This window comes from Python bivittatus, unplaced genomic scaffold (assembly GCF_059951505.1).
Source record: "Python bivittatus isolate LINGU-HERP-01145 unplaced genomic scaffold, Pbiv_v1 ctg000840_np1212, whole genome shotgun sequence".
Lineage (NCBI taxonomy): Eukaryota > Metazoa > Chordata > Lepidosauria > Squamata > Pythonidae > Python > Python bivittatus.
In genome coordinates, this window is record NW_028277113.1 from 13,368,663 (window position 1) to 13,387,279 (window position 18,617).

General features: G+C 45.1%; 1 protein-coding gene across 2 annotated transcripts; it reads right to left on the reverse strand.

Moving 5' to 3' along the window:
- Positions 1-2,097: 2,097 nt before the first annotated feature.
- Positions 2,098-17,056, reverse strand: NRN1 (neuritin 1). 2 transcript variants are annotated; one of them, XM_088130837.1, is made up of 4 exons: positions 16,738-17,056; positions 11,425-11,569; positions 7,248-7,400; positions 2,098-3,686 (listed from the first exon to the last, which is right to left on the reverse strand). In XM_088130837.1, the coding sequence occupies exons 1-4, from the start codon at positions 16,790-16,792 to the stop codon at positions 3,455-3,457; spliced, it is 585 nt and encodes a 194-aa protein (XP_087986963.1). In that variant the 5' UTR covers positions 16,793-17,056; the 3' UTR covers positions 2,098-3,454. The 2 variants fall into 2 exon arrangements, with proteins under 2 accessions (XP_087986963.1, XP_087986964.1); XM_088130838.1 differs by lacking the exon at positions 7,248-7,400 and having other exon boundaries at positions 16,738-17,041.
- Positions 17,057-18,617: the final 1,561 nt, after the last annotated feature.

The window sequence follows — 18,617 nt, forward strand, 5'->3', positions numbered from 1 at the left end:
CTTGAGGCATTTGTCTCCGAGGGAAAAGGCAAGCCCCGAGTCCAGCAGGGCAGGGACGGGGGCGCAGAAGAAGAATCTTCTGGAGACGTCAGGCGCCGCCCGCGTTCCTGGCTTGGAGAAGCGGCCAGACGGCCTCTTCTTCGAGCCTTCCCCAAAGAGAGTGCAGAATCCACCGCGTGGCAAGGCTGGCGTCGCCCGGCCCCACTTCCTGGGCACATGTGCTGCCGGGATTCAATCCGCTGGGGAGAAGCAGCTCGGCTGGCTGATCGCCCCGCCGCGTGTGATTTATGGCGCCTTCGCGCCTGACTCTTGGTTACTCATCACATCGAGCGCGCTTTTCTCCTGGCGAGGGCGGTGGAGGGCGGACGGCAACGCCTGGCACACCTGGATGCAGGGCGCGCGGATGTGCACACCCGCACGCACTTCCCCACATCAGCTTAGAAACCACAACAAGAAAGGCCACGTGAATGAAGAGTCGAATAAAGCCCCCCGCCCCCTTATTATTTTCCAAGGAACAACTTTGACTCTCTTCGGGTGAAAGAGAAGACCGATTCCTCTTCGTCTATTTACGTGTCGGTGCTGGCTTCTTTATGGAAGGCTCGGGGTGCTATAAATAGGTGAGGTTAGAGCAGTTTCTGCTGCCGGATCAATACAACGGCTCGGTTCTCAGCCGGTCCCCAGCCCACCTCCTCTCGCCCACCGCAGCTGGAGCGAAGCTGCTTATGAATTATAGAAGCGCTCTCCAGACCGGCTTCCCTTTCCAAGCTCGGGTAATGCTGCGTCGCCCTCCTCTCCCCCACCACATCCGAAATTGCGGGACGGGGCGGAGTTGACAGAAGGTTAGTTGTTATTTATTTAGCTTCTCGCGCCTCTCTCCTCCCAGGAAGGCGAACGAAATCTCAGGACACGCGCGAGCTAAATTTAACAGAGCGAGAAACTAAAGATAGGTTACTCCGCAGCACGTGGATCAGAGGTATTGTAAGGTCACTTTGTTCAACCTAAAGGCCCTCCAGATAGACGGGGATTGCAATTCCCACGGACACACCTGGAGAGCTTCAAGGTGGAGGCAAAATATGACAAAGTATTTACAAAGTAGCTTAAACAAATGTTTGTAATATGCAATGGGGGGAGGGGAAATCTTTTTAAAATATATCAGAGAAACCGTTTTAAACTTTGCTCGAAAGGCCTCCGCCCCCCCCCCCCCCAAGAATGCCCTGGCTCTTCAAAATAAAATGAGAGGATGCTTCGATTTTACTACTGTTACATGCTCTAACTCCCCCTCCGAGTTAAAGGGAGCGCACTGATAACAAAACGTGTTCAGCGAAGTAAATGAGACTGATTTTCCCTTTCTCCATCAATAGGCTAAGAACCGGGAAGCAAACATTTGAAACGAATGTATGTTCCCCTTTTCAAGACGCCATTCCGTTTTAAGACGGGGGTACTTTGTATTTCTGTCCCTCCTTTTGCGAGAATACTCGTACCTCTGGAATTGCCACTGCGATCTTATAGCTGGGCTGAGTTCAGCCGGGCTTCTTCCTTAGCGCGGCCACAGGATCGCACTGTCACTTGACAAGGGAACGGTCTTGGAGGGGACAAACCAGTCAAGCAGAGAGGAAGCCGTGGGAACGGGTCCTCTCCCATCTTTTTTTCACATCAGTTAAACAACGTGCTTTAGAAAAGGGGCAACTGTGGAAAGTCCCTTCCTCTCTCCCTCCCTTTTTGGGGGATAGGAAAGGGGCAAAACTGCTCTCTCATCTGATAAACGTCCAGCGTCAACACCCACAAAGCTCTGCACCTTTGATTTCCACGAAAACGCTCCAGCATTTCATTCGCGCAAGGTAGTGAAATCCTCTAGAGTTCGCCGATTTCGAGTGACCGAACTGGCTCAAAACGTGCTTCATTCGTTCCCGCTTTCCCCAAATCGATGGATTCTACGTCATCCCCAATAAAGCGAGGCCATTTCAGGAGAGGCACCGTTCAGATGAGCCTCCCACATTGCCAGTTTGTTTGAAAATTGCTCTTTTCTGTACTCAGAGAGACATCCGCATTGCATATTGTATGAATATAACACCTTTTCCAGAAAATAAAACTACATCCTCATTTCAAACAATAATTTTATTTTATACCTTTTTTCTATACTTTGTAGCAAATCTTTTATGTTAATTTTTTGCTGCATTGACTTTATAATAAACTTTCTTAAATTACATTTGTTTTTCTTTTAAAATCAAGGTTCTTTTAATATTTCCCTCCCGCAGAACCTTTAGGTTGTGTGTTCACTTGTTATTATTTTTGTAACGTTAACATATACGTTTCTTCCCTTTCCCCCCTGTGATCTGTTGGATAGCCAATAATGGTGAAACACCTATAAAACAAGAGGGACAACTCTTAAAAAAAGATAGAGAATAAAACGGAAAGAGGCAGTGAAGACTTGAAGGATGCCTTGATGGTTAAGCTCAACTCTCCACAAACTTAGCAGCATTCCATGGGGCATTTCTTTGAGCTAAACCACATTTGGTTTTTCCACTTTCTGCCCCCGTTTTTAATTCTTTCTTCCTCCTCCCTCCCCCGCCACCCATTGAGGAGGGAGTCTTGGTTCTTTGAAGTGAAATGACGGGGGGGGGGGTGATATTGAAAAAAAAACAAATCAGTAAAACGAGAGTTTCCGAGGCGAGACGATCGAACGCCGGTGAGTTCATTCCCCTAGAAAGCCGCTCAACCCACGTGCTCCGGCTTAGGTGGCTCCATTTCCGGTAGCGCTTCCCCCTTTCAGCCCCCTCGCTCAATTCATCCTTCCAGGAGAGGCTTGCACTCCCCGGGCGGGGGAGAAATTAGCTCCTCTTTCGTTGCCGTGAGTAGTGTTATTAATAGTATTATTTTATTACTATTATTACTATTATTTTTATTACCTATTAACGCTTTATTAGTAATCGGTGGTGGCTGGAAGCCGTTCCTGAGATTCTTGGTGCACCCACGCACGCACGCACACACGCACACACGAAAAAGAGGGCTTGAGTTGACCTTAATCTGAAGAGAGGACTAAAGCTGAGGTCCGAGTTTGGCTGTTGCTTGCTCACCGTTGGGGACCATTTGGCAAATCATCAGAACGCAAAAGAAACGAGAGGAGACGAGAGAAAGAGAAAGAGAGAGAAAGAGAGAGAGCGAGCGAGAGACCGAGCTGGTCGCGATGGCTTCCGTTTCTCTCTCTTTTCCCCCCAGCCCTTCCCCAAGATGGATGTTGGGATCATCAGCATCACGGAGACTTCACAACAGGCGTTTCCCCCCTTCTTTGGGGGGAAGGCTCCCCCCCTCCACTCCAAGCCAAGGGACAGAGACATTTCCTCTGTAAATCCAGTTCCTGGAGAAAGAGAGAAACGGCGGCGGAGGGAAAGGTGGGCTGGAGGAGCTGGGGAATTCTGTGTCGTGTGGACGGCGTGCTGTTGACGTGATGGGCCTTCTACATGGAGATGCAAGTCGCCAGCGCAGCGGAAAGAGCCACCAGCAGCACCGGGGAGGCAGAGGCTACGACGGACGAGGCTGCTCCGTTGGTTTTGCCGCAGAGGACAAACAGGTTGCCTTCGTAGTCGAGCTTTTTGGATTTCTCTTTCAGTTTTTCCCAGACATCTGTCAGCCCTTCCTGACAATCCGTAAGAGCTGTGAGGGTGCAGGAGTGGAAGTCATCCCAGTACCTGAATAAGGAGGAAAAGATACAGGACAGGTGTTGATGGGGAATGCTGGCAATCCTCCTTCCAGCCCCAGCAGGAAAAGGAAATTTTGCCGGGCAGGAGGGGGCAACCAAAGAGGGCAGGACAGGTGTTTCTGGCTCTGGCTTCCAGACAGTCAGAGAGGCCTTTGCCCAGAATGTTCAATTTGATTTCCTCACCCTCAGTACAAGGTCCATTCCCCACCCCCCACTCCAGGAGTTAGCCAATACTCCTGACTGAGGACTCATCAGACTGTTTTCCTGAAATCTTGCCAGCACTGGGTCTTACTCTTTCCTAACCTGGAGTCTCTAGGTCTGTGGAAGATATCTCTTGTCATCCCTCTCCATCAGCCCCACTGCTTGGGGTTGCAATCAGTACATCTTCAGGGCATCAGCTTGGACCATAGTGTCCCCTCCCCCATACTGAATAATTACTGAGATACGTCAAATAATTTTCAGATTGCAAAGGTTTTTTTTTTAAATTCTCCCTATACTGGCATACATGAAGAATATTCCTTCCAAGATATCTGCTAGGGACACATCTATGCATAATTGAAAAACATGATCTTTCTTACTTCAGAAAAATTATAAGCCAATCTAACTGAGACTAAAATTGATGAATAGTCAAATTTATTTATTTTGTTGGAAAAATATATACTGTATTTCCTCTAGGAGCTCAAGGCAATGTACGTAGTAGTCTCTCCTATGATTTTTCAAACAAGAACAACCTTGTGACATAGGTGGGGTTGAGTAAGAGTGACCCACCAAAAAGCACCCAAGGAGCTTCTAGGAGCTGAGGGTGGACTTGAACTTGGATTTCCCAGTCCTAATCCATCATCTGTACCCCAACCCCAGACTATTGGCATGTAGGTAATTGGATGGCAGCCCTATAGGAATGCACAGAAGTGTATCTTACTGGCTGAATTCACTTATTGTACTAAACCATGGTTTATTATAAGCATTGTTAAAAAAATAAACTATAATGGTTGAATTCACACAACTTGCTAAGCCAAATAATGTGCTAAGCCAACATGTTGGCTTACATGATATGTAAACTCAGACACTGAGTCAAGCATTGGATCATCCATTCCAGTAGGCTTTAAATTGTAGTCACACATAATGTAAATGATGATCTATTTTATTTAATACATTATAGTGACTAGATTAGTTCACCACACTAAGCCAAAAGCAAACCATGTTATGGCTTGCCATGATAGGTACACCCAGTCCTTTTCTGACTGATGTGGACTGGATATGATGAGTGTGATAATTTGGTACATCTTAAAAGCAGAGGGTTGGGGAAGGCTACCTCAGATGCCACCAGTTCGTTTTCAAAAACCTCTAACTTTCTAGCTTAGATCAAGAGTCATCTAGCCACCACCACCCCATTTCCAAAGAGATCTTTTTATCTGGCATTCACTTAAAGGTATTGGCTGAGAAAATGACTTTCTGGTATAAGACGCTGCTGAATGGGGGATGCCTTGGAGAACCATCCAACAGCTGTTAAGGCAACAACAGGGCAGACGTCCCATGTACCATCTTGCCTCTTTTGAACCTCCTGGGAGGCAATGCAGTCATACTATGATAGAAAATAACTTGGCACATGTCCCAACATGTTTTTTTTTCCTCACTGCAAAATTAAAATAAAATGGAAAGTGCTTAGAAATGTGCAGCTTAATAATATTCTTCCCCTGAGCTGTAATGCAAAATGTGAGTGGAGTGGGGAAGAGTTGTGATAACTCAGCTGCAAGAGAAAGCTGCATGTGTTCAAAGAGACCTTTTATATACTGTCTTTGATATTTTGAGTTAACAGAACTAGTGACAGGGACCCTCATGAACCTGACACAAAGGATGTCTTAATTACACCTCTAGTGCCAGGTAATAGTTAGGGTGCTGGAAAACTCAGTGATCAGGTTCAAATCCCCATTCAAACATGAAACTCACTTCCTTATTATAGACACTAACTTTCAGATTAAATTGCTTCAAAATATTTTATCTGATCAATTTCCATGATATATGAAACCACAAATGAGTGAGCCACGTTTTATGGTGGGTGTTGTACAAACCCCACCTGTGTCTATGCAGTAATTTAGGGATCAGTGTGTTGGGCAAACCAAGAAAATATTGCTTACTCATTAAACCATGGTTAAGAAAATCATGGGAAAATATCTGCAAATTCAGCCATTGTGAAGCAAGAGTAGGATTTAGGAACCATTTAACTTTTCTTAGAGGAAAGAGGGTAAATAACTGGAGATATAAATAATTTATTGTTTCCTTATTGCTTTACAGATTTTGATGCTACCACTTAATCCTGAAAACAAGTGCTTAGAACAGAACTCTGGCTCAAAAACTTAATTAGCTTTTCACATATTTTAGACTTTGATGGTTTAATTTATAATCTGATGTTCCTACATAATGTAGGATCATGACTTTCATATATTTATTTTCCTAATACTGTTTTATTGTATCTTCTACTGGTTTTACCCTTTTTGTTTAATAGCTTTTTAATTTGCCCAGAAAATTACATTATCAAGTAGATTAGAAATAAAATTATAAATAAATGCAGCCAGTTCCAAGGAGAATCTGTGAACTTTAAAGTATATGTTTAAAGAGGAAGGACAGTTAATTGGACCTTGGTATATAATTAAAACTTGAGGGTGGAAATTTGCTTAATTAAAGGGTGGCATCTTGAACAAGAAAATAAACCTATCTGTAGTACATTAATGAAGTAGATTGCACCAAATGCACCAGATTCCTAAAACAATTCCTTGTAAAAGAACTGGGAAAAGTGAAAGGAGTGCAGCAGGTGGAAGAAAAGTATACAAATAAAACAGTCCCCAAGGATAGGTTCCCCTCCCTTCAAACAAACAGCTCTCAAACATTTTCAGGGGGAAATGATACAAATATGCAATCCTTTAAAGCAAACACATAAATAAATAACAAGGAGTTTCTTCTAAAGTGAAAAACAGTGCCATCCTGAAGTGTTTCATACAAACAAAATTATAAGGGCATATTCAAACAAAGTTAAGTGAGGTGGAATGGCACTGAATCAAGTAAAGCTACTTGGATGATACTTCCACAATAAGATTCAACCCTGTTGAAAGTAATTACAGGCAATCCTAAACTTTCGGTTCAGTTGTCTGGCTGCTACTGGTTGCATGGCTCCACGGAAAATGATCGGTCCATTTTATGAAAACAATCAGGAGTAGAGACAGTACTTGGAAGGATTCTGGTGTTTAATATATAATATCACTATATATATATAGATCTGGCAAGATCTGTATTGTAAAGTTCACTTAGACATATTTTATGAGAATTTAAGCAGGGCTAGACAAATCCATGTATCTTGGCCACCAAGGCCAATGATGAGACATGATTGGCATTATCATCTAATTGTTCCTCCAGCTGTTTCGATGCATCTACTGTATAGCGGTGCTACCTATTCTGTCTCTCCTAGCCCATCCTGGTTATTTCTTCACTCAGCTGTGGTAGTTTCTTTCCTGTTGATGGAACATGCCATCTGAACAGTGAGCCTAAGTACACTTACTTGGAAGCCAGTGTTAAGCCAGAGAGATTTACTTCCAAGCCTGGGACTTTAGGATCAAGAAGCTGCCAAATGAAACAGCTGCAGGGACTGGGAGTTGCACTCTTCTGTCTGTAATTTGGTGTGGAGCATCTTTGGCTGATTATAGTTGGCCTGCTGCAGAAAACAATCACTTTAGGGCCTTCATTTTAGTTCCCTTGATGATGCATGGTTATGAAGATTTAACCAGGCTGTTGCCTTTCTTTTAGGACTATTACATTTTACGTTTCATTGGATGCTGGTGTGAAAGATGTCATCTGTTTTAACTGATCAATGTCTCTTGTGCACAAAAGCAACATGTAGACTTTGCAAGGCATGTGAATGGCAGGGCATCTTAGGTGTGAATCAGTTCATGAGTTTGAGTTTACTTTGAATTCACCATGAGTTAGTCTTGGAACATGCTTTCAGTTCTAAAAGTGGTTTAGATAGGTCTGAGCTTCACTTATTTTGGTGTTCTGAGCACCTCCCCATTTTGTACAGAGAATCCAAATGAATTGGCAACTAAAACTTCAACAGTGGAAAAACGTGGCAGTTCTCACTATTTTGCCTTGTATGACTTTCCCTTCCCTCATTTCCCATACCCATGACCTAAAGTGAACACCTCACTCTATCTAATGAGAGGACCAGCCCTGTATAATGCTAACAATACTGCAGTTGTGTCCTTGGGCATGTGCAGAGTGCTTTCCTGATCTTTAAATGTTTGAGGTGGCCCGAGGTCTTGATTGCTCACTGGTGCATCATTATGAATAATGGAAGCTCTTTCTATTGACTGCTATTTAATTTTGTAAGTCCCAGAATAACCATCACTCAGTTCCAGAGTGGTAACCAATTTCAAGAATTCAGTAATAACAGTGACAGCAACACAATATTAATAGTAAAGAATGCATACTTTGTCATTATTTCTGTAATGGCTGTTTTGTTTTGTCTCCTTTCCAAATAATAATAGTTAAATCACAGACTCAAGTTATGATAACAATATTAATATATATATTAATAGTATATTAACATTAATATATATTAATATATATATAATTAATAAATAGGAATGATTTTTTTAGATTTTTTATCCCACCTTTATTATTTTTATAAATAACTCAAGGCAGCGAACATACCTAATCCTCCTCCCTCCTCCTGTGTTCCCCACAACAACAACCCTGTGAGGTGAGTTGGGCTGAGAGAGAGTGACAGGCCCAAAGTAGTCACCCAGCCGCCTTTCATGCCTAAGGCGGGACTAGCCTCCTGCTTTCTAGCCTGGTGCCTTAACCACTAGACCAAACTGGCTCTCAAATTAACGCACACCCCCAGCAATTCGCCCCTTGTCACGACAGGCGCACGGTCATGATCATTCATGACTCCTGGTGGCTTGTAATAGACTCGTGGCGGGGCTGCAGCACCTTGTAATTTATGAGCCCGCCGAACTGTTGGTGGAGTCCAGCGCCGATTGCGTTTGTAATAAATAATGAGGCCTGGAGACGGCGAGAAGGCTGAAAGGGCGCCTCTCCTGTTGTATTTCTGCCGTAATTGCGTCTCCCGAAGGCAACCTAAATCTTCCTTGAGCTGCTTTCGACACGCGCACAAGGGCGGGCGCGCGCGCACGAGATCAGAGGAAGAGAAGGGGGGAGGGGCGCGCGCGGGAGGGGGCGGCCTGGCGGAATGCGCCTGGTGCTAATTGCGGAATGTAGGGCAAGGCTTCCGTTCCGCCTCCTCCGCCCCGCCCCGCCCCGCCCCACGCCTGAGCCTGCCTCCCGTCGCTTGTGGGTCTCCGGTTGTTACTTCAGCAGGATCCCAGGCAGACATTTCCCCCCTAGGGAACGCAACGGAGCTTTCCAATCTAACGGGGAGGGGTAAATCGTCCCCCTTTCGACGCACTGTAGCAAACGTGTCTGCTTCGTGCGTATTATTAGTAGGCGGTTGCTGGCCTCTGTTAAGGCTTCGCGAGTCTTTCCTTCCTTCCCTTCATTTTCTTCCTTCCCCCTCCCTTTTTCTCACCCTTTCTCAACATCAGTGCCATGTCGCTGCCCAGTCCCAATGATCATTTTGTGTCTATCAGAAGCGATTTGGTACAAACGCCAGGCATTAAAACGGAATGCGAGATGCATTTCCGCACTATTTTTTTTTCGGGGGATGGGGAAAGGTAATGTCAACCATTTCGATTTAGCATTTCAGGGCCACTGAACACACCTTGCACAGCAAGTTATTACTGTCTTAATGTAACCCGCTTCTAAATACTGAGATAGTAATAGGTTTGGCTTCCAAGTAAATGGATTTAACATGGAAACCTGGGGCAGATTTTGAGCAGCCCGATTCTGCAGCCCAGATTGCTTTAAGCCAAACGGTTTTCCCTTTCCGTCCTCTGATACAATTCACTAGAATCCGAATGCAATTTGGCCAACGCCCAGTTTTTCCAATATCTTTACCTAGAAAATTGCTCCAGTGCACCCAACATAATTTATTTCCAAGCAAGTCAATTTTCATTACCAATGTGAAGCTCACACACCACAGAGATGTGAGCAACTGTCCTAAAAAACGTGTGTGGGCAAATATGCTCATAGGTAAGGCCCAATGAATCCAATCAGTTGCATTTAATTCCCATTAAATGTCTTTTAAGATTGAAGCCTTGGTGCTGGAAGTAAATTCCATTCGATTATTTGCAGGATGCTCCAAGGTCAGTACAATCTGTCTCAGAAATAAGTCCAGGTGAAATTGGACGGGCTTACTTCCAAATAAACATGAGGAAGATCTGGCAGCATATTGAGTTTCCATTTAAATATTGGATTGGGTTAATATATTTACACAGAGTTGAATTCGATTGTTTCAAGCTAGCCTGTTTCCAAATTTAGAACTGCAGCCTTTGAAATCAGTAAAGCAAAAGCAACAATCCTCGGTAAGTCGGTTTCTGAATTTAGATGGGCCAGGAAAGATGGTCTCTCTCAATTCCTTAGGGAAACTACTGACCATCTTAGCAGCTTCATCAGTGATAAAAGAGCTAGAAAATGGCTTGTGGTTTTCAGAATTACACCATAACACACCACCATAAGACAAAATAATTTATGGCTCCATTTTTTAAATGGCTAGTCCATACAATGCCTTGAAAGAAGTGTGGGGTGAATGGGAGATCTGGGTTTGAATCCACATTCTTTATTATAGTAACTCTTTAAAATGAGAAGAAAACATCAGCATAACTATTCTGGTTAATATTATAAATCAAATTAAAGTACATTGCCCAGAAAACTGCACTTATTGGATGGTCTAGAACTAGATTAAAACATGTTATTATTACAGAGAAAGTTTGGTTGGTGTTTAAGAATCACATTGAAGCATTGTTGATTCCTTTCACTAGTTAATCTCAATAGATATTCTTCCCTATTCCATTCCAAAAGCTATTTGGGAAAGAGGTAAACCCAGATAGATAGCATTAACTTACTGGAGAACTAGGCAGAAAAGCCTATGGAGAAAATGGAGTCAGACAACTCAGAGGCTGTTAAGTGCTTTGTCTCAGGCATTCATGCTTTGATGGAAGTAAGCACCGGGTCATCAATAGTATACAGCTGGTTAATTATTATTTTTTAAATGTCAAGAAAAAATGGAGTAGAGAAAAGAAGAAGAAAATCACCTTAGCAGAAAAAGTCCCTAATCATTATGGGCCCAACTAATTGTAATTTAAATCTGTGAAAATACCTTTAATTTCTACTGTCTTTAATAGGATGTAGACTGCCCACAAAGTCATATCTATTTGAAGCAAATCCCCCTGAAATCTATCAGATTTTATTTCCATTAATCTGTGTTTAGCTTGGGGGGGGGGGATTCAAACAATGGCGAGGATGCACCAAGATTACATCAAACATTTTGCCTGCTTAGCATGGTTATTCTTGGAGGGGCAATCCAGTCTCCTGAGGGTTATGTTTGTAAGGTATAAGCAAAGTGATCTGAAGGAACTACTCTGGTAAGATAATTGCTTTCCTTTTGCTTAGATTTAACTACAGCAGAAAATGACTTGCCAAGAAAAATGTAGTTTTTAAACCTTTAACAAAGTAATTATAATTTTATAATAATCGTTTTGAGCAACCATATAGATACTAACATACACACACGCACACACACACACAACCAGAAACAGCTGTAAGAGCAAAACGGAACCTACCGGCAGATTGTTTCGAGATTTTTCTTGTCATCCAGGTCTTGCGGATAGCTGGCAATGTTTTGGCCCATCTTGACCACACAATCCGAGAAGCCCTTAAAGACTGCATCGCACTTACTCGCCTCTTTGACTGCCTGCACCAGGTATGCTGGGGAACAGATCAGCACCATATCAGCTGGACAGCTCCCAACAAGTTAACAGCATGCGATACCCACCCCTAGTTTGATTCCAGAAAATGCTGCGATCAAGCTGCACCTTCCTTTCACCTTCACACAGCTGCATCAAAGCTACAGTAGGAGCAAGATCTGCTCTTCTAGTAGCTATCTTCACCCCACAACCACCACCACCCTTTCAAGAACATGTAATTGGATAAGCTGCATTTGAAATGAAATACAATAGGTCTAAAACACAGTAGGTCTACAGCACTCTGTATTTGGCTCTTCTTTAAGTGACCCACAAATGCTTGAAAACAATATAAAACTACAGTTGCAACAGCAGTTCTTTTGGGTTATTATTATTATTTTTTTTAGATTTTTTTTTTTTATCCTGCCTTTCTTATTTTTATAAATAACTCAAGGTGGGGAACATACCCAATACTCCTTCCTCCTCCTATTTTCCCCACAACAACCACCTTGTGAAGTGCTGAGAGTGACTGGCCCAAAATCACTTAGGCTTTCATGCCTAAGGCGGGACTGGAACTCACACGCTCCTGCTTTCTAGCCTGGTGCCTTAACCACTAGATCAAACTGGCTCTCACCCCTCAAACTGGCTATTTAACCATTAGTTATCCTCTTAGGATCTGTTTTGAATTATTTTGAAAAGAAGTATTTAAAACTTCTTTGGTTCCATTTTCTGAATAATATTACATTAAAATGTAGCAAATTGCAACTTCTGAAATGCTATATTGATTTCTGAACAGAGATCAATGGTTGAAATGAACTTTAAAGCCAACCACATTGTTGAGATTGCTAAAACTGACTCTTAAATAGTTTCGGCAATCTACAGAGCAGAGCGAAAATTCCAAAGATAATTTCAAAACCAGGACGTGTATATACATTTGTCCATAGAAGGTGATGAAAATATCTAGAAGTCATCAAATGTAGACAAATATCTGGAAGTCATCAAATGTAGACAGGTGTTGAAGTCTTGTCTTTTACCATTTCTTTCTGTAATCAAAGCTTCTCCTGCCTGCCCCTGCTGCTCCCCCCATGTTGCTCCATGAGTATTTTGGTAGTTAGAAATGTGTACCCCCTCCCAACCAGTTTACAGATGTGATGTAGTGCATGTAATACAAAGTGATATCATGTAAATGATACTTATATGTGGATCTTATGTGTAAAGGAATATAAAGAGTGACTGACATACTGGAAGCATGCTCAGTCCTTGTTTTCTGGTCCCTCCTCCTCCATCGCTTCCCTGATTCTCCCACTCAAGTACAGACAAGAACACCCTCTGGGCTCTCCCTCTCATTTAATCTCTACATCACTTGCCTCTGCTGAGTTTCTCTACCAACCCAACCTTGTCTGTTCTGCTGTCCCTATCCACCACACACATCATTGATGCTGATTCCCCACTATTCATCTTCTGCCTCTTACAATGAGCCCTTTAGTCTCACCGCAAGATCTGCAGGAAGCTGGAACAAGGACGTCCTTTTCTGGGAAGGTGATTATGTGACCTCCTTTTGGGTGCAACTCATATCAAAGTCCTTGGAGAAAGCATGATTTTGTGAGCATGCAAGATCCCTCCCCCAAAGATTAGGGCAGTCCTTCCCACCTGAAATTCTTTAGAGATGTTTGACTACACCCCTCATACTCAGCCAGAATGATAGGAGTCCTATATATCTGGAGGGCACTAGGTTGGAAACAGCATATTATCCTCAACCCCTGGAAGCTGATGGCAGAACCTTATTTGATCGCAATGGATCTGAGATGTACTGGTGGTAAAATATCTCTCTCTGGGTGTGTATTTCTGAGTGAGAGGTAGTTTGGTAATTTTTGCCGGCATGTTGGAAAATTGATTACATTGCTGAAACACACACATGTACACACATCAATCCAACCCAGCCCTAGTTACAATTTCTCTGGTTTTGGGAGCAGGTGGATGGATACAGAGCAGCATACGGGGAATTTATCCCTATCAATCCTGCAGCAAATGAAAGGGAATTAGCGACTTCTTGGTTTAAGTGATCGCTGGCTTGATTCTGAGCAAATCATTAGCTATTCCCGTCCATATGCTTCGGCCTTCTGCAGCAATCCGAAAGCCCTTTCCCGCCCAGGAACGCAGGCGAAGAAAGGGAATTTGCAGTTGGGAGAGGGGATTTTTCGATCCTAGAGATTTTCGAACTAAACCTTTGGGAATGTGTGGTGTATGCGTGTGTGTATTTAAAATGGTTAAGTAAAATATAGTCTCATTATACCAAAGCTCAGCACTGACTTCTCTCATCCCCACCAGATTACATCGTTAACCCGATTTAGTAACCACCTCCCTCTTTTTTTTTTTAACTCACTCCCCCACATCTCAAAACACGGCGAGACTGCAGACATTGGCTGCCATACCGAATATAACCAGTAACATACACGAGAGACCAGTCCAAGAGTAAGCCGTGATCCATCCTCCCTCCCTCCCTCCCTCCCTCCCTTCCTTCCTTGTAAACCCACTTCGTGCCTTTACATGGCCCTTCCTCTGCTGGGGCCTGGGCAGAAGGCTCCTCCTCAAAGCCTCTGGATCGTGTCTTCTCCCCAGCTTCCCACGTACAGACTCTGGTGCAAAGGGCAGCGCTGGACATCAGAGGAGGAGGGCTAAGTCCTCGGACCTCTCTATTCCCACCTGTTCCGCTGGCTTGGTCGGCGTTGCCACCGCCTGCATAGAAGGGGGCTACATCCAGAGGGGCTCCGAACTCATTCGCGCCTGAAATGGACGCCTTTTTCGCAGGACCCCACCAGGGACTTTGCTAGCAGCTGTCGGAAAGGATCTTTTTGCGTCTCTTGATTATCATGCAGCCCCCTCGCATGGTAAAAGGGGAAGCCAACAAAGCCTCGGTCGCAGTTGCAAACTCACGCGTGCCCCGACGCGGGATTTGACCCTCCTCTTTTGTGAATGTTTATGGAGGTGCTAAACCCTGGTAGCTGGGGAAAGCGAGGTGGAGGTGTGCAGGTATCTGGCCTTCGCATCCGCAGTCGCTCTCCTCCTTCCTACCTCCGCTTTCAACAACCTTGTTTCCTTGGAAAGGTCAGTCATTCGGGACCCATTCCAGACATCCTGGTGCAAGGAAGTCCAGGCCAAAAGCAAAAGGCGCTCTGTTTTTGTTTTCGAAAGCAACTCCACGGCCAATAGTCTAGAATGAGGCTAGAATAAACCGCATCCAGGTGGGTAAAAACAAATACGCAGCAGGAAAAGTTTATTATTCACTATTTCCATAACGGTTGGAAGTATAATAAAACAAAACAAAAAGATAGTAAGGAATCTTGGCGCACGCGCACGCACAAATCAAGACGCCCCGATGCCTATTTTCCTCACATTATGTGCATCTCCAGTGTGAGCCTTCCCAGTCCCTACATCGGGAGGATACTTGCATGCAAATGATAAAGGGACAAATGAATGCCTTCCTTTCGAGGACGTGTCATCACACTACCGCATCTCTCCCAAATACAACCTTAGACTGAACGCCGAGAGGTAGGCAAGGGAAACAGCAACGCCTATTTCTCAGGATAGAAACGCACCTATTTCTTCTACAGAAGTGAAATTCCAACAGTTAAAACACAACAGGACAAAGCTGGGGAGGAGGAGGAAGAGGGGCGATTCTAAAGCTTTATCAAAATCATCATCATCATCATCATCATCATCATCACCCAACATGATCTGGGATGGAACTGCAAATACATTCTGCTCTTTGCCCGGTTCCCTTTTTCATGGGAAAAATCAAACCGTTTCCTGACCATTATTTTTATTATTCTTTTCGAAAACAGGAAGTGTCTACAAGGCTCGCATCTCCCCCTTCTCCTCCCCTCCTGTGCTTCCAAAACGCTGCAGAGATGGTCAGTATAGAGAAAAGCTGCTGAGAGAAATAAACCCGAGACCTGAAGATTTGGGACAGGAAACCTCCGGGGAGGAGGTGGGGGGTAGCATTCTAAAGGGCTGCGTGCGGACGTGTGTGTGTGTGCGTGCGTGCGTGCCTTGCAGTCCTTTAAATCGAGCACCCTTGACAAAACGTGGAAGGGCATGCTTTTCTGTTAAGCTATCAACCGCATCGGCTTTTGCCGACAACCGCCCCCCCCCCCCCGCACAACGCGCATCTCCCCTATACAAGGCTCAGTGCAGATAGGAAAGTGGTCCGAACTTCCAAGCGCCTCTTGCCAAGCCACAACTGCACAGCCCTCCAGCCGAAAAGAAGCTGTCAGCGCAGAGAACGAAATCAAGAATATCCTAAGCCCCGGTCAGCCAGAGGGAAACGCGCTCGTTTTAGCAAAAAAAAAAAAAAAAAAGGGAACAAAACCAACTCCCCAACAGAACTCCCCCTAAATGCCTATTTTTCGTGACAGCGGCAGGGAATAACTGAAGCATTTGAACCTGAGATCCGCTTGATTCCCTTTTGGTTTCTTCCTTTCGATCTTCCTTCCCCTCCACGTTGAGACAGAAACTTTGAACTGGCATAATTTTTGCTCCTTTTGTTCGCAAAGCAACATCCCTAATAATCGAGCTACATTATTTGCTCTTTCTTGCTCTCTCGCTCTCTCCCCCATGTCTCCGGGGGGGGGGGAGAGAATTTAGCTTCGGACAAATAGGGTGTTGCGATGTGCTCTGCCGTGATGCAATCTTTTATATGAGATGATATAGATATAGATGTATTGATGTGTAGATGTATGTATGTAAAGGGGAAGACGGGCACGAGGGGTTGAGGCGGGCGGAGGAAGATAAAGCAATCCAGTTAAAAAATGTGTCCTTGGGGGGAAGACGACAGAGAATATACACACCTTTGACACCTCGAATAAACAGGCAAATGTAGGTAAAAAGCAGCCCAAAAAATGCTCTCAGCGTGTCATATCGCCTAACTGTATAACAAGAGCTCTTACATTGCAGAGCCTTGTTAATTTAGATATTACGGATTAGTGTGGGGCATTTGCTTGGCACGCGAAGAAGAAGAAGAAGAAGAAGAAGAAGAAGAAGAAGAAGAAGAAGAAGAAGAAGAAGAAGAAGAAGAAGAAGAAGAAGAAGAAGAAGAAGAAGAAGAAGAAGAAGAACTGGAGGAGAAGGAGGAAGAGGAAGACACTCTCAGAAAAACCCCAACTATGTTCACCATGAAAGTATGAGTCCACTTACCTAGCTGCACAGCAAGGACCAGAGAAATATATCTGCCGTTCAACTTAAGTCCCATCCTATATTTAGTACAACCATTTGCGATTGCAGATCTTTCTTTCTTTCTTCTTTCTTTCTTTCTTTCTTTCTTTCTTTCTTTCTTTCTTTCTTTCTTTCTTTCTTCTTTTCTTAAAGTGGGACTTGGGGAAATGTGGGGGGCTTCTGTATGTCAGGCATTGCCAACAAGTTCCGAGCAGCCCTGAGACTTTTTTTGCACACACCAAACTGGAGGGAAGGCTGGAGAGGAAGCGAGAGAGAGAGAGAGAGAAAGGGAGGGAAGGAAGAGCAGGGAATGGTTCACTCCATTAGGAGGGGGCGGAGGAAGTATAGCCCCACGCCCACAGCCAGCCCTGACGTGGGGGATGACACTGAGTGATTTTTTTTTTTTTTTAATGTGCACCTTTGGAAGAGAGAAACGCCATTTATAGGCTTCACGGACTGGATTTAGCCTGCTCTTTCTCCTCCACCATTCATCGGAGGAAGAGCCATTCTCCCGCCCCCCCCCTTCCTAGCTGTCAGGTTGAATGACCTCTCTGAACGGGCCGTGGCGCGTCAAAGAGCGGCAACCAACTGCTTGCCCCGTTGGCCAAGCGCTGGCCAGCCCACCTGCCATCTTGTCCAGGGCGGCGCCACCTTCTTCTTGCCCAGGAGGCAGGCGAGACTTCAGCCAGACCTGCAGGGGGCGCACTTCTCGCCCACCCTCCGTCCGCCCCCCGGTGGGTTGCCCCGCAGGAGCGGGTAAGCCACCAGCACGGCGGCTAGGATCTGAGCTTCGGCGTCTTGTTCCCAAGATGCAAACAAGTTCTTTTGTCTGAATTATGTGTGAGGACTTGGGGCGAATAATAATAATAATAATAATAATAATAATAATAATAATAATAATAATAATAATAATAATAATCATCTCTCCAATGCTGATGTATATGAACACATTGCTGTCGGTAACATGCGCGCTCTTGCTCACCCGGAAAGGTTGCGTGTGCCGCCGCCCCGTTATATAACGCAGCGCAGGCAACAGCGGCTCGTGCGAGCGCAAAGCGCTGTCTCCCTCCGTGCCAGAGTAGAAGGAGGTTTACTCTGGCTTAAGCGCCGGCCATCGACCCCGCAGGCGAGTGTACGGAAGACGCCAGCCCCGTGAAATTCCGGGCACGAGGGGTTGGAAGCCCTGTGGGCTTTCTCGGCACTGGGTCCCACGTAAATGCCTACAGAAGGACGGCGTGTAACTCGCGTGCTACCAGCGTTTAAAAGAGGCTCCCGCGCGGACAGTGTTCCCCCACTCCAGCGCTTCACTTGGGTGTATAAAATCAAGCGAGTTTCTAAAGATCGATTTTCTCTCTCTCTCTCTATCCATCTACTGTATCATCTCTATCTATCCCTCTATCCCTCTATCCCTCTCTCTCTCTCTGTCTCTCTATCTATCGCCCTCCTTAGCCAGCTGCCAGCTATCGCTGAATGCGCCTGGCGTGTTCTAGCGTGGATTCAAAGACACTCGGACTGGAATGACATCTCCGGGTCGCGGTAAACACTGCAGAGCGGGAGCCGCTCTTTTGTAGTCAGGTGAGGCTGCGAAGCCGTCTCGGGGAGGGGGATTACGGCGGGGAGGGGGAGGAGGGGGCTTTGCGGAGAGATCTAGGAGCCACCAGGGAGGGGTAGGGGAACCACAGGCAGGCGCGATCCGCTCTCCTGTCCTTTCTTCCTTCGACTAGGCGGGGATAGCACGGCAGAATCTCCCTCCCCCGCCTCCGCGCTGCAGCTGCGGGGGCGGACGGGGCCTACCGCTTGCTGGATCTAGCCAAGGCCGGCCCCTGCAGTGAGGCAGGGGGAGGAGGCGGATTTGGAGTCTC